The sequence below is a fragment of the Natator depressus genome, chromosome 18, assembly GCF_965152275.1.
Source record: "Natator depressus isolate rNatDep1 chromosome 18, rNatDep2.hap1, whole genome shotgun sequence".
NCBI lineage: Eukaryota > Metazoa > Chordata > Testudines > Cheloniidae > Natator > Natator depressus.
This window is the reverse complement of record NC_134251.1, coordinates 14,565,606-14,580,929: the sequence shown is the minus strand read 5'-3', so window position 1 is coordinate 14,580,929 and position 15,324 is coordinate 14,565,606. Positions and strand designations below refer to the sequence as shown.

The 15,324-nt window shown below is 49.6% G+C and overlaps 1 protein-coding gene across 1 annotated transcript in view; it reads right to left on the bottom strand.

Moving 5' to 3' along the window:
• Positions 1-1,192: 1,192 nt before the first annotated feature.
• PLEKHN1 (pleckstrin homology domain containing N1) overlaps positions 1,193-15,324 on the bottom strand; it is a 42,161-nt gene continuing 28,029 nt past the window's right edge. The window contains exons 9-16 of the mRNA XM_074975111.1: positions 11,701-11,770; positions 9,796-9,950; positions 8,326-8,520; positions 7,458-7,721; positions 6,367-6,519; positions 5,340-5,552; positions 3,859-3,907; positions 1,193-3,230 (exon numbers count right to left, since the gene is read on the bottom strand). Of these exons, the coding sequence (XP_074831212.1) occupies positions 3,055-3,230; positions 3,859-3,907; positions 5,340-5,552; positions 6,367-6,519; positions 7,458-7,721; positions 8,326-8,520; positions 9,796-9,950; positions 11,701-11,770 (1,275 nt within the window). The 3' untranslated portion in view covers positions 1,193-3,054. The remainder of the gene's footprint in view (positions 3,231-3,858; positions 3,908-5,339; positions 5,553-6,366; positions 6,520-7,457; positions 7,722-8,325; positions 8,521-9,795; positions 9,951-11,700; positions 11,771-15,324) is intronic.

Sequence of the window (15,324 nt, the reverse complement as noted above, 5' to 3'; positions counted from 1 at the left end):
AAGCTCTTTAGGTGTTCCTGTGCTCAGCGTCACAATGCTTAATTGCATTAGGAATGTAAGTCTCGTTTTCAAAAGCAAAGTGGGCAGTCAGGTGCCTAAATTCCATCGACGGTCGAGCACAACAGAGCCTAAATAGCTTTAAAAAGCTGGGCCTAAATGCTGCCCCTGAGTTCAAGTGTTTAAATCTTCCAGTGCAGACGCTGTCCCAGCTCCTTCTTACAGCACTGAGCTGGACTTCAGAGACAAACCCATGGCCTGACCTACTGTTCCCAACCTGGAGGGACGAATAAGCCCGGAGGGACATCCAGATCCTCAAAGGCATTTAGATGCCTAAATCCCACTGATTCTACCTTGGAAGATCTGGGTCTGTCCTTCAATCCACTCACCCAATGGGCCTGGAACTTTATTTCCACTCAAAGCTTCCACCCAGAATGCCTTAACTGATTTCCTTCCCCCTCCCACCCTGGAAATGTTAGTTAGATGGTACGGTCACAGCTGCTGTAGAATGCTAGATTAGTTTGAAAGACTGAGAAACAAGAGAGCAAGAGAAGGTGCCTCTTGAGTGAAATCCACTCCTGGGCAAATGTCCAGCTAAAGGTTTATGCATCACTTACGATCTACTTCAGCTCGTGCTGGCCCTATGCAAGTTTCCTGTATTACTGGACTGCAGCCAGCATAACTGATAAACTTCGCAGGCAGGCAAACCGATCCCAGTCAGTAAAATCCATTGAGCAATTTTAATTCTTTGGAATCTTTCGGCTGGAAAGGTGCTTTGCAAGGATCAGTCAAAGACAGCAGGGCAAAACAGAGTCTGTAAACTCTGGAGCTCCAGCCTCTGGCACGAATCCCATCTCCTGAAAAACACACTAGGGAATTTGTTCCTAGATAAGGTGTTTGCACATGACTGATCTAAAGTGAGCAGCACAGGCTGTCGGCAGCCTGAAAATTTTTCCTCCAGTTAGTGACTCAAAGACTTGGGGGGGTGGGGAAAAGTTATTTTGTCCTTCAGGTGCTGGAAGAAAGGACAGCAACACAGAGGAAAACCACCAATCCCTCAGTTAAACCAGGTGAGGACAAATAGAGACTCTGTTCTGAAGAAGGTATGTGAATTATTATTAGAATTGTACAGGCTTGCAGAAATTGACCAGAGTACTTTACAGTAAATTATTTTGATACATTGCAATCTCTGCTATTATAGATATAAAAATCTAGATCTTGAAAAAGGTCTTTGGTTTCAGTGAACACAGCAACGTTCAGTGAGCCCGGCTGCATCCCAGAAAACTATGTGCCTCTGACATTCCCCAGTGCAATTCTGTTCATAATAAATAGCTCCTCTCAGTGTTATTATATATAAACCCTCCCAATATGAAAGTAAACCTGAAACAAAACAAAAACAGCTAGAAGACCCAACCATCCCACACAGCACAGATGTGTTGGCAGCTGAGAGTCTCACAGTATTGTTCATAGTCCATAGCTACAAAATTAAATAGGTTTTTAACTCACCCACATTTACACATTAAATACAAATATTCCACTCAAAACCTATGTGTAAACTTTGCTCATTACCTTCTAAAAAAGTTTCAAGTACAACAGTCTAGTGGCTTGTTTCACTTCTACTGGTGAAAGAAAAAGATTTCCTTAATACGCTTTGTTCTACAGATTGCTTGGGGAATGCAGGTTAGAATTTGGAGCCTAGGGTAAAGCACCTTGGCTTGCTGTTGACCCTGTATGTGCCGAAGGATCCGGCTGAAGCGGCTGGAAAATGATAAAGCTCAGACACTGTCCCCTCAGGAATGATGGTTTTTGTGCCATTGTCTTCTGCCTTCCCCTAAGGGCCCTGGAGGGGAGCTCAGGTCACCAGCATTCCTTAGATTACTGGACCGTTCAGAGGATCATGCAGGAGTTTTGCTTAATGATGATTTCCTGCCAACCCCCACTGTCCAGACACACAAGAGGCAGAGTTTAGACTGAGTTCAGTAAACTTGGAGAAGTCTGAATGGGAGAGAGAAGAAAAAGTCTCATGGAGGGATCCAGGGGTATCCTCACCTGGAGAACTCTTTTGAAAACACATGCCCTTTGGAGCACTTCACAGATAACAGATTTCCTCTTCGTCTCTTTCTCAATGCTGGCCAAGCTATGCAGATTCTTTCATTGCCACCCATCACCACAGTCTCTGAGCCATCACTGGCAGGGAAGACTGAGCGGGGTCCAGAGACAGAGGTGGACCCTACATGACCCTCCTCTGTTAGCTTGAGCAGGGCCTGTGGATCAGGCCAGGATTTCTGTCTACCCTATCTCCATTGCCAGCCCTGACTTTTGCACTGAGTCAATGGGCCGAGTGCAGTTGTTACCCACGTGGCAGACTTTAGGTGATCGTGAATGTTCACAGGTCTTCACAGGCTTGAGGCTTAGTGGGCAAAGGTCTGACTAATCAACAGAACTCAAGGTTTAAAGGTATCCTTGATGTCGCCAACTAAGCAGCTCCATTGAAAAGGAAAGCGACCAGGTCTCCCAATGCATAGCTCTTTAATACTGAACACACAAGCTAACCCATCCAATGACCGGTTTCTCCTCTTCTATGCCCTCTGAGTCACCGGCCTTCCCAGACACACAATATCCTGTTAGCTGAAGGGAGCGTGATTAGTAGCTAGGCTTCTTTTCTACTGCATGGAACAACGGCTATTCATGAAACCCGGTTCTCTACACAGCCGGGGCAGTGGGTTTCTGTAGAGTGCCTAGCATCCAAGATCCCCCTAGTACTGTCAAAATGTTGGGGAGTGGAGAGGGACTTCATTTTTCATTAGGGTTCGTAGAGTCTTGTTCGTGCTCGTGGGCATCGTATTAAGATTTGGTGGAAGAGTTCCAACATGATGAAAACCTGCCGGAGCCAGAACTCAGCTCACACAGGAGACCCAGTCACTGTAGGGATCCTTCCCCCTGCTCATTCGATACCCACGTTACACGCTTCACAGCTAAAAGGCATGGCTGAGAGCAGGGTGGTCAGGGTGGGGCAGGCCCGGGAGTTTTAATGAGCACTGCTTGGACTTCCTGCCCTCACACATGATAAACCTGCTGGCAGCAGAAGGGCTTGGCCTGCTGCTCCTCAGCCTCCCAGAGGTTGTCGTAACTGAAGTCGCTGTGGAAGCTTTGGAGTTCTGCGTAGTCGTGATAGGCAGAGTCGTGCCGCAGCCGGCCACTCCCGGGAAGGTTGTGAACGCCAGCGCTTCCCTCTGCAAATCAGAGGAGAAAGAGAGACCAGCAAAGCAGTTTACATTGATTGCTACAGGATTTCTACGCTATTATAAGTCTCTTCCAAAAATATGCAACAGGGTAAGGGGCTGCAGTGAGAGAACTGGTAGCTGAAGCTCTCAGAGAGCAGATCCAAGAGAAGGATCAGCAAAGCATGCTTGGCCCATACTGCCCTGCCCCAGCCCGAGATGGCCCAGTTCCTGGGGAGAGCTCTATCCCTACAGTTCTTGGTCTCGCTGCTGAGACTCCTACAGAGAGTGCAGGCCAGCCACGACTGAGGGCGGGTTGTTTTTCTTTGTCACGTGGCCACTGAGAAGCCACTGGGAAGCAATGGACCTAGCAAAAGCCCTGTGTCAAATGCAAACCCCAGCGTAAGCCAAAGAGATGGAGCCCAGGGACAGCAAAGGGGCCTTTTCTGTCACTAGCCGAAGATGGCAGACACCAACCATGCAGCCTGGGTGGCAGAACACACAGCAGCTGCTGGCAGATTTAGAAAGTGCCGAGATACAGCTGGGCTGGGCCCTGTTAGACGAGAGGCAGAAATCTAGTGCTGGTGTTGCATTGTACTGGAACCAGTCAGTGGTTCTCTCTGTCTCCTGGGGGACTCACCTGAGGACTGCAGTGAGGAGCCCAGAAATTCTTCCCTCATGGAGGGGATCTAGAGGAAAGAAATAGTGACAAGGGGTGTCTCTTAGCACTTGGGATGTCAATGCCGGGATCTTTCTCACCAAGGAATCGCAGCTCTCTAGCTTCCCATCTCCAAATCCTCCAGGATGTACCCTGGTTATATCCCTGAGGGTCAAATACTTTACACCACTGCACTGTAACCATCATCTTTCTGGCATAATGGGCAGGTCCGGCTGGACCCCGTCCACATCCTTTCTTAGTCACTCAGAGAGGTTGCTCTTGGGCATGCATCACACCTGGGCTGGGAAAATGGGTTTCTCGAGGGCAGTAGATGTCCCCTGGACAAGGAGCTGCATCTTCAGCTCCCTGCAGCCTATGGGAGCAAGGACGCTGCAGAAGACTGGCTTCATGGCTAAGTCCCCCAGCTGGGACTCAGCAATCTGCATTCAACTCCCAGCTCTGCAACAGAATCCCTGGGTGATCTTGGTCAAGTCCCTTAGGGGCTGGTTTTCAGAGTCGCTGAGTATCCATAGCTCCCATTGACTTCAACTAAAAATAGTGGCTATTCAGAACTTCTGATCTCTCTCTCTCTGTGCCCCATCTACAGACTGGGGATAATGATACTGACCCTATTGCGTGGGGACCTGTGGGGATATGTGTGCTAACGGGCTCAGGCTCTGTGGGGATGATAACTACAGGAAAGCTTACAATATAGAGGAGAATGGTCCAGTGGTTAGGGTACTAACCTAGCTCGACCTGGATTCAAGTCACTGCTCTGGAACAGACTTTACCCGTGACTGTGGCCAAGTCATTTAGCCTCTCTTTGCCTCAGTTTCCCTTTTGTAAAATGAGGATAATACTTCCCTACCTCACAGGACTGCGGTGAGGAGAAATCCATTATAGATTGTAAGGCGCTCGGACACTACAATAACTGGGGGCTATAAACGCCTAAGACAGACATAAATAAGGACCTTGGGATATGACTCCTTATTAATAAAGTAACCAGAGTTGCACATCCCTTTCCCCATGCCCTGGACTGAAATCACACCCAACACTCCTGCAGTCTCTAAGCCACAGTGGGGCAGAAGGAGCAAACCCACTTTTATTTTACATAACGCCCCAGTCTGGATCTGGGCAGTAGCCTACTTCTTGACCTATTCTGGCATGTACCACCAGGGATGCTGTTATTACCACTGGCCACGTCAAGGTACCATCTCAGCATCAAGACATTTGTCTCCTCCTGGTGCAATGCAAGGTCACCACAGGACGATGCTGCACAGTCTCTGAAAGATGTTTTCACCTCCCGCCAGCCCTGCTCCGTGGTTAGAGGAATGCCCTTTAGAAACGAAGGGGTGCCCAGACATGCCTGGCATCAAAATCTGGGCCCTGAGGGTACAAACACGTCTGACGGCAGTGGGAGCGACCCAGAGGCACCATCAGAGGCTCTCCACCTTGGCACTCACGTTTGTAAAACAGGAAACATCGGAGGGAGGTGCCAGCGGGAAGTGACACAAGGTGCCAGGGATGCTGTATCTCTGCGCTGCCGGTGGCTCTCTACTGTGGCTGCTGGGCAACGGGTGGGAGGTCTTCTTCTGCAGCGGAGGGTGATGGGCCCCTGGGATTTCTGCATAGCCGTTCAGCTGCTCTGAGCCAGTCTGACCATGACATCTTAAGAACTTAGACGAGAACAAATCCCAATTTGGTAACTGCCGTCCCTGGATAGGGGCCTTCTCTGACTGCCCCCCACCTCCACCTACCCCGATGTCTCAATAAAATACCAGAGCCACAAAAAGAGGTTCAGGGTCTAAACTTTAAATTCCACCGAGTTCTCACGCAGCCCCTCGATGAGGGAGGGGGAATAGCCTCATGCCACTCAGTCATGCCCCCAAGCAATGGCGAGGAACTCCAGAGGGAATCCTGGCCACGCACGAGGATGGGGGGAATGGGACACTGTGCCACATCACAAGGCCGGAGGGGAGACTGAAGGGCAGCTTAGGGCTCTGAAAAGGGGAGATGAAAGGGAGCCGCCATTTATCAGCAAGATGGCGCAGAAATGGCAGCAGCTTATGAGAGATGAGCTCATTGATTCATCTACACGCCCCCGCACAACACTGCTGAAACTCAGGGGTTTGGAGATAGGGGTCCCTATATCTGAATCACCCTGGTTTGGGGAAACCAAAGCTCACCGCCTCCCCCCACCCCAGTCTTGGTGCATTTTTGCTCATCTCTGGGTCACTTGGCACCCTGATCCAGACAGAGGAAACCAGCTCCTCACTGCTTCAGTCCAGAGCCAACAGGCAGAGAGCTTTGCTGGTCACCAAAGAGGACAGGCACCAGACTTCCGGACCTGTGGAGCACTCGCCCAGGAAAAAACCTCGCAGTGCCTGGCACGGCTCTGTTGGGGTCACATGCTGCCAAAGCTCTGCGTACTAAGTGAAGGATGTGACTCCTCTTGCCCTGGGCAGCCCCACGGTCACATACATATAGTACCTCTTCCAGGAAGTCAGAGTCTGCAACCCTGCCCCCAGAGGTGGGGGTTGGCGTGTAGGGGTCAGCGTATATGGGAGAGCGGGGCGGGGCTGGTTTCTCCAGAGAGCTGGGAGCTGCCGGAGTCTGACTTTCCCCCAAGCTCCATTGATTCCGCTGAAAGAAAGAGTCAAAAAGTTAGCGCCAGGTCTCGCGGACACACTGATTCATTCAGGGCCGTGGGGTGGGGTTCCCCTGAAATTCTAACTCCAAATGCAACGCAGTCCTAAGTAATGGAATCACGGAGCCCTGGCTCTAGAACTGTGCATCAGTGGGGACTGAACTCAGCATCAGCGGCAACCACTGGAGCTAACGGGGTAACTCCTTTGCTTGTGAACCAGTAGTAGGCTCTTATCCTTGATACGGCTTGATGGAAACAGATATGACCACAGGCACTAAGCCAGTGCAGAACATACCGCTGGCCTCTTCCCAAGACCAGCTTCACAATGTACAGAGCCCTAAGCTGCAAGAAAAGGTTACACCCGTGCTTTCCTATCTGTAACTGGAGCTAGAACCAGCCAGTTAGCTACAGAGCCTGCACGGAGGGCAGTGGCTAATTGCTTTGCTTACACTTAAAGCTGGTCCTGCCTCTCTGATCTTCTAGAGACCAGATTTATCTAGGAAAGGCTCAGGAAGAGGAGATGCCCTGTCCTGTGCCACAATAATGCCCCCTTCACCATGTAAACTCCTCTTTACCAGCAGAGCTCCAGTCAGAGCAGCACTCACACAGCCTTCGGGCTCAGGGTCCAGGAGCAAGTGAGGGGTTAATGAGCCCTCGCTCCATCCAAAGCAGAGATGAGCCCATCCCGTTTCTCACTCCTGCCCCCAAAACACCTGCTATTGTGGAAGTAAGTTCCTGTGAGTTGCCCTTTAAAGGAAGTGAGGCAGAATGTAGGGCAGGAGCATGGAGAGAAATATGGATGCCTCTGTCGGCAGGTGACCAAATCCCTTGGGTCCATCTAGTCCCCTCCCCTCCCCACCACGAGCGTGCTGGTGTTGGAGCAGAAAGGCCTCCGCCACGTCATCCGCATCCCAGTGAGATGAGAAGCCCTTACGTTGTTCGAGTCCAGATGCAGCGGGGGGACCCCTGGGTTCTGCTGGGAGCTCCGTGGAGAGTAGGGATCATTGTACACTGGCGACAGCAGCTCCCGGTTGGGGTTTCCGGGAATGAGGCTAAACACAGTCCTTTCCGAGTCCTGGCTGCTGGGCTGCGGCTGCTGGGCAGGTCCACATTTGCCTTTGGACTTGCGAGCGCTGCCGCCCCTCTTCAGTTCTGGTTTGGGGATCCCGGTACTTGGCCAGCTGGGGTTTGCCAGGCACTGAAACAAGACAACAAATGCTGTGGACCAGCTGTCCTAACAGTGAGAGTCCGGACACACGTCACCCACAGGCACACAGACGTGATTAGGCACACACCTACCAGAATACACACATGCTCGTGTTACAGTGAACGTGAACTAGCAGGTGACTGTGCAATTAAAGGATGAATTTTAGTTCCTACAGGCAAAGGGGCAGAGTTAAGGGTGTGCGGTAATCTTAACTTGGAGATTCTCTGACCTTTCAGTGCCTTCCCATTGTATCTTCACCATTCTTTGAACATAGCTTTTTGGTGTGGATTTAATACAGACTTCTAGTGTAATATTAATGAGGATACTGATCTGAAACAAGGTCCAATCCCCGCAACTGCTTTGGAAATTCCCTTGCTGATCTAAACTCTCGTTTAACCAAATTAAGCCAGTGGCCCCTATTCCATCTGGTTAATTGCATTTAAATTACTTGTCAGGCCAGTGCATAAATAAGTAACTTTCATTCTGCTTTCCTGGCCAGCGGTGCAACGCCGACTCTGTTGAACACACCCATTCCTCCCCAACGTCAAAACTGGTTCCCTATGTATGCCCCAGGCTCCTTGGAGACCTCACTTACATGGACAGGCTGGGCATAGCCGGGGGACAGCGGGTCTTCGGTCACTCTGCCTTCAGGCATCAGAACAAATGATTGCTGGTCAGGGATGGAGCCACTGTGCTGGGAGTGGTGGGTTGAGGTGGTAAGTTTCCCTCGTGACGTCCAGGAGTTTGTCCGCCCATCGGAGGTGAGTGAGCCTCTCCCGCTGCCTGGGAACTACATTGGGCATGGTTAAAAATACCAATACTGCTCATTGGTAGATTCAGGCTCATCCATTCCCCACAAGATCCCCCAGGCTCTGACAGAGACCCCAGTGGTCAGCTCGCCCTGAGAGCCATGGGCAATGCCTCGTTAGCGTTGGCTGCTCTTTTAATGCCTTTGTGAATTTGGTGCTGGCCTGACAGCCCAGAGTCCCCTCACTAGGCACAGACCAGGGCCATGGCAAACTCCGCTGGCAGCCTGAGAGGGAGGCGCTGCCCACCAGGTGTGGGAGGGGAGTTAAGTGCCCATGAACTGCGAACTAGGGTGCTATACGGGGGCCAGCTGCGATGGCGGTTTGTGCGGCGGGGACACGTCACCCTCGGGAACTGGAGTGAAACCCATCAACTCATTGCACATTGGACACTGGCCAGTCATCAGATGGGAAACAATTTTGCTCACTGCCATGCTGGGCTATTCGGTGAAAGACTGCTCTGGGGAGTGGGGAGAGGAAAGGCTGCGGGTGGGACTGTCTCAGGGGTGAGGTGATGAGAGTCAGAGTGAATCCAAGGGCCTTCATTGACCTTTACTCCATCCCTGTAATTTCTAATGAGACTCCTTTGACATCCAAGCCCCATCTCCCCTTCATATATTTCTGCTGGCAGCTGCTGCCCTAATGCTGATTTGGGCATATCAGTGCAGATGCAGCTCAGATGAACTAACTCTCCGTCTTTAAGAAACGAGCAGGCTGAGGTTTAAATGACGAGACGCTCAGGAGGGGGAAAATGTCCTCCACTAATTCCCAAGCCCTGAACTCATTTCCGCTGCAAATGGAACAGGATGAGCTGAGGATGAGGGTGGAGAGGTGTGTCACCAGCGCTTAATTTGTGCCCGGGCTGAGCCCCGGCACCTCTAGGCTTGGCAGTTCATAGCCCTAGCACCTCGGGGCTTGCTGCTTCATTTATGAAAGTAGAAAAATTGCGTGAGCCCCAGCACCTCTTCCATTACAAGTTAAGCACTGGCTGCCACCTTTGTAAGCCACCATTATTGTCATTGTACCAATGCTTCATTAAAATTGCACAACAGATTCATAATCTATGGCCGGGAATCTACTTTTTATAGGGCTCTAAATATAATCTAAAATGATCAAAGACTTTCGTTAGTGCCTTTCAAGGTGGGACTCAAAGCAGTCTTGTGTGTCAGGGCAGTCTCATGTGACTGGAGATACGACAGCCGGGAGTCCTTGAGGACACGCACTGATTGCCAGGCCGTCCTGCAATAAATATACATTACCTGCCCAAGGTGTGGTGGCTTTGATCCCGAGAAGCTTTCTGATCCTGAAAGGGAAGAGTCAGCATTTCGAAACTGGGCTGTTTTAAGGCAGTACAGCCACTCCTGGTAATCTTCGTAGCTGGGGCAAATGACCTGGATTGAGTTTATTAGTCGGCCTGGAAGTAAAATAAATCACATGGTTAATGAGGCAGATTGAGAGTCTATCTTTCTCCCTTCTGAAATCCACTGAGGACTAACTTCCCCTGTAAGCGGGGGGTCCGCACGAGGTCCAGGCACCAAAACAAGGTGTAAGTAGGACGTAAGTGCTGCACGGACCTTGGTACTGGGTGAATTTCCCCTGTTGTGCATCTACCGTGGAAAAATCAGCACCGGCATTTCAGCAACGGGCCAGCTGCTGGGCTACAGGTTTTGAATTATTAAAGAGAATTAAATATGTTCCTAAACTTAGTTCATGAAAGCTGGTCTCTCTCACCAACAGAAGTTGGTCCAATAAAAGATATGACCTCCCCCACCTTTCTCTTTAGTTCACCAGACACAGAATTCTGTAAATCTTCTCTTTTTTTTAAAAAAGTGAGAGTTATGTATATGTCACTTCAATAACTACAATACAGTAAAAGTTGTTTTATCTGGCATGTTGGGGGAGGGAGGGTACCGATAAGTAAAAAATGCCAGTTAACTAAGAGGGAGGGAGTTAGGGTGCAGGAGGGGATGTGGGGCTGGGGTATGGAGCGCGGGTTCTGGGAGGGACTTTGGTTGTGGAAGGGGGCTCAGGGCAGCGGGTTGAGGCTTGGGAGAGGGTGCGGGATGCCGGATCCAGAAGGTGCTCACCTCCGGTGGCTCCCCGCAAGCGGTGACTCCCCGCAAGCGGTGACCTGTCCTGGGCTCCAGCTGCTCCTAGGCGGAGGCATGGCAGGTGGCTCCGCGTGCTGGCACTGCCGCCCACAGCTCCCATTGGTCACGGTTCCCAGCCAATGACAGCTGCACAGCCAGCCAATGACAGGCAGCGCGCAGAGCCATCTGTTGCACCTCCGCCTAGGAGCAGCCAGAGGCCGGGCCAGGTCATCACTTGCGGGGAGCCGCCTGAGGTGAGTGGCCCCCAGATCTGGCACCCCACACCCCCTCCCGCACCCAAACTCCCACCCAGAGCCCGCACTCCACACCCCCTCCCATGCCCCAACACCCTGCCAGCCCCTCACCAACCGGACTATAAACCAGCATTTCAATGAAGATCAGAAATGCCAGTTTATAGAGCTTTCCAGTTGGTGAAGTGCCGAATAAAACAGCTTTTACTGTACTTAAGTTTAGGCATAAATTAAAAGGGGACACAGTCAAGATAAAGAAACAATCATAACAATTGTTCCTCCCAATGTTTAGTCAAATAATGATGCTTTAAAATCACTGGGTGTAGTAGAAGAAAAATAAACAGGAAAAAATAACTGTGGAAATTGTTCTGAATTCCGTTTTATCATCAACATTTAGAAAGTTGAGATTTCACTGAAATTTCCTGTCAAAATTCAAAAATAAAAGTCGAGCAGGTCTCCCTGTCATCACGGGGTGCCTGCTGTTGGATTATTTTTGTATTTCACACAGCTCAGTTAGTGAAATTAGACTAGTAAATTTCATTTCCTGTTTGTACGGGGTCAATTCATCTTCAATGTCTGGCTCTCACGCAGTCGTAAAAAATGGTTTCTGAACACAGACTTTTCACTGGCACAATGTAAATATGTTTCCATTGAAGCAAACATTTCTGCCCAGATTAAGTTTTGGAACTCTACCACCACCCTTCTACATAAAAATAAAGCTCAGAAGGAAGATCTTATTTTGGAACCTAAATTTTAAATGACTGAATCAGATTCCCATAACTCAGTCTGACTGTTCTTAACGCAGTATCCATCAGTCACGTACCTTCTATTAGAAAGGAGCTTTTTTGGTTTTCTTCAAAATGAACTCGTATTGCATTCAGTGGCAGTTCTCCCTGTTTGTAGAAAGGAACAGGCTTAGAATTCCACAGCATGAGAGCATTCAACATTTCCCCTCTTTTTAAACTTCAGGCTGTCCTTGTCTGCATTGTAGCATTTGAACCTGTAACTAGGAGCAGGCTCCCATTGTACGAGGTGCGGTACACGCACATCAGGAGAGACAATGCAGAGATTATAGTCTAAATAGACCAGACAGCCAAAGGTGGAAGAAAGGAAGCAGTATTATCCCCATTTTACAGATGGGGAACTGAGGAAGAGAGAGACTAAGGGCAAAATTTTCAAAAGCACCTAAGCGATCGAGTCTCATTTTCAAATGTGACTCAGGGCTTGCCTACACAAACTATTAGGCTATGTGCCTCAGTGGCAGTGTAGCACAGACACCTCTTAGGTCGACAGAAGAGGTGTGAAAACCTCACATCCCTGAGCGGCGGAGTTAAGCCGATCTAAGTCCCCGTGTAGACAGCGCTAGGTCAACAGAATAATTTTTCCGTCAACCTACCTACCACCTCTCGGGGAGGTGGATTACCTACACTGAGAAGAGAAACCCTCCTTTCGGTGTAGATAGCGTCTACACTGAACCACTACATCAGCACCACTTCAGTGTAGACAAACCCCCTAGTCCTCCTTGAAGCAGGACTAGCTCAAAGCGCATTAACTAACTGTTCACACGCGTCCACAGGGTGCATGTGCACAGTTAGAGGGTGGCAGGCTAGTGCAGGGTAGATTCACACCCAGCTTGCCACAGTTTGTTTGAGCTGACAAGCCCTTCGTCTCACTGAGAGTCAATGGGATTTAGGCACCTAAATCACTTTGGTGTTTTCAAAACTCTGCCCCTTAGAGTGGAATTTTCAGAAAGTATTTAAGTGCCTAATTACCTTTAAAAATCTGGCCCTAAGTGACTTGCCCAAGGTCACGCAGACAAGGCAGAGTCAGGAATTGCACCCAGAAGGTGAGTCTGACCCCAGTGCCTTAGCCACAAGCCCAGTCTCTCCTATGAATTTTCACATAATGCACAGAAAAAAAATGCCTTTAAAAAAAACTGTGACTGTCGCTCGAACGCCCAAGCCGTGGAAATTATTTATAAGGAGTCGCCAAGCTCTGACCTATGGAAAACATTTGCTTTCTCCTGTGCCACTATTTTCAAATTCTAGTGATTTTCTGGTTGGTTTCCCCACATGGATTGCAAACATTGCCCCGGACAACACTTTGTTTGGTCTGGTGGACAGAATAATAAGACTGATGAGGACATTATCACTAGTTATGAGTTTAAGGATTAATATACCTTTACGTGCCACTAAGTGTCATTGAAGAGATGTCTCTCTAAATAAATCATATACAGTGGTAGTGGCATGTGGTGAAATAAAATACCTAGGACTGTCCAGCTTTGCAAACATAAATCCTCTCAACAGATCAGCCTGGGAAGTGCTATTTTCTCCATTTAATCGACGAGAGAACTGAGGAAGAGATGTTAAGTGACTTGCCTAGGGACAGTCAGAGCAGAGATTAGAACTCAGCAGGAGTTACCATATGCCATGGGTTTGATAGTGTCTTTACATCAGTGGCATGGCCTTTCAGGAGAACTTCTCCCAAGAGTTACTACAGTCAGGGTATCAGTTAGGGTCTAAACCCCATTTTCCTTTAGTACCCAAAAACTTCCACGGCATTTTGGGTGCACAATAGATGCAGGATCGGTCCGTATAAGAGCAGCTGACCCCAGGATTGTAAAGCCACAGCTCGTTGGAAACAATTCACATAAGAGATTTATTTATTTTTTGGTATTTCTCTCTTTTTTTTTAAGTAGGGGAAATGGCAGGACACCAGGATCTTTGTTTCTTAAGAGCCCTGTTTACTTGCAGCCTGATGTCATCACAGTCTTGTTTGTGAGCGAAGAGCAATTTGCACGGCAGCCAGTCGTGTTGTCTCTGGGAGAGGCTAGTGACCTCGGAGTGGGGAAGATGACCCAGGAACTAATGAGTGCTTAAAAAACAAAGGTCCAGTCTCATGCAGACATCCCTAGCGCTTAGGCTGGGGAAGGGACACCTATGAACAGGAGATGGGCAGAACTGATTCCAAACAGAAAGGCCAAATTCATCTACCGAGGTCCGAGGAGTTACCTTTAGCCCAGTGTACCCAAATGGCTCAGTGCAGTTCAAAATTTTCCAGACCTCACTTGTTCTTTCAGGGCCAGATCTTCCCGCCTATTTCACTAGTGCACAATTTTTTCCATACAGCCCAATTAATTGGCTCCTTGGCCTGATTCTCAGCTGCCTTGTACAGTGCAGAGCAGGTGTGAAATGCTCCCAAACCAGAACAGTAGCATTTTACAACGCCCTCTATGCTGGAGTAAGTCACTGCACAAGGCACAGGACAATACAGATCCAGGCTCTGAGCATATATAATTATCATGCATATCAGAGGCAGGCAGAAACCACCATCCCCAGTGAATCTGTAGAGTCAGAACATACACCCCATCCCATTTGGATTCCACACCCCTTTGGATTTGCCCCTCTGGCTGCTGTGAAGAGGGATTTTGAATAGATATGACTATGCAATAAGCAGAAATCAAATATGTTCCTGCAGGTTCTTGCTCTGTGCCCTAGTGAAATCGAGGGCTGTTTGTTCATCGCGCACTGTGTGGAAATCACTTGTGAAAATGTGCAGGCTGGCACATTTCATTCTCCTTTGCGAACCTGGCCCTCGTGGGGAAGGTTGGCTTTGGGAACGCGCCGGATGTTTGCCGTGTTGTACAGCACCACTGATGTGAAAACGGGTCTGCTGAAGAATGGCGCTAGAATAGTTTCACTGTAGTCATGGGTGCTTCTTTCCATGGTCCTGGGGCCTCTGTAATAGCAGCTAGCCGTACACTATCTCCTGGGGCATTTCTTTGCCACATTAAAGGACAGTAAGCTAGTGATTAGACCAACAGGGGAGGCCTGAGAGTCAGGACTCCTGGGGTCTGATCCTACCCCATGCTGGATCCTCGTCCTGGCGCTGACACCTGGTCTGTGTGTGACCTTGCTAGGGAAAATCCAGTCACTGCTCTGTACCTCAGTTTCCCCAGTGGGATAAGAAATTATTACTTCCCTGCCTGTGAGGCTTTCACGAATGCGTGGGTGTGAAGCGTTGCCAGGCGCTGGGCTGGAAGGTGCTGGGAATGGGCTCAGAGTGCCGGTACATTTATTGTTCCAGCACATCTCGGTCTGACTGGAGTAACCACACCCTGATTACTAACTGCACTGCGAGCGTGCGGCTGGGAAAGCTGCTACTCTGCAGAACATTCTCAGCCGGCGTAGGCAGGGAACGGCTCCCTTTTGCCACCCTCCCAGCATAGCAAGTGTGGGGAAATAATGCCAGCCCTCAGCAACGCCCGGCATTCCTGCTTGTGGGCAAGACCTGGTACAGAAAGGCTGCTTTCAGGATGGGGGTGGGGATCCTCTGGGATTCCCATCTCGGCAGTCTCCAAAGCCCCAGCGCATCGGAGTAATCTGCCCTGCAGCTGAGGAGAGCTGGTTGCAGCTTCGGCCAGGGCCCATCAATGCTGCGTCCGACA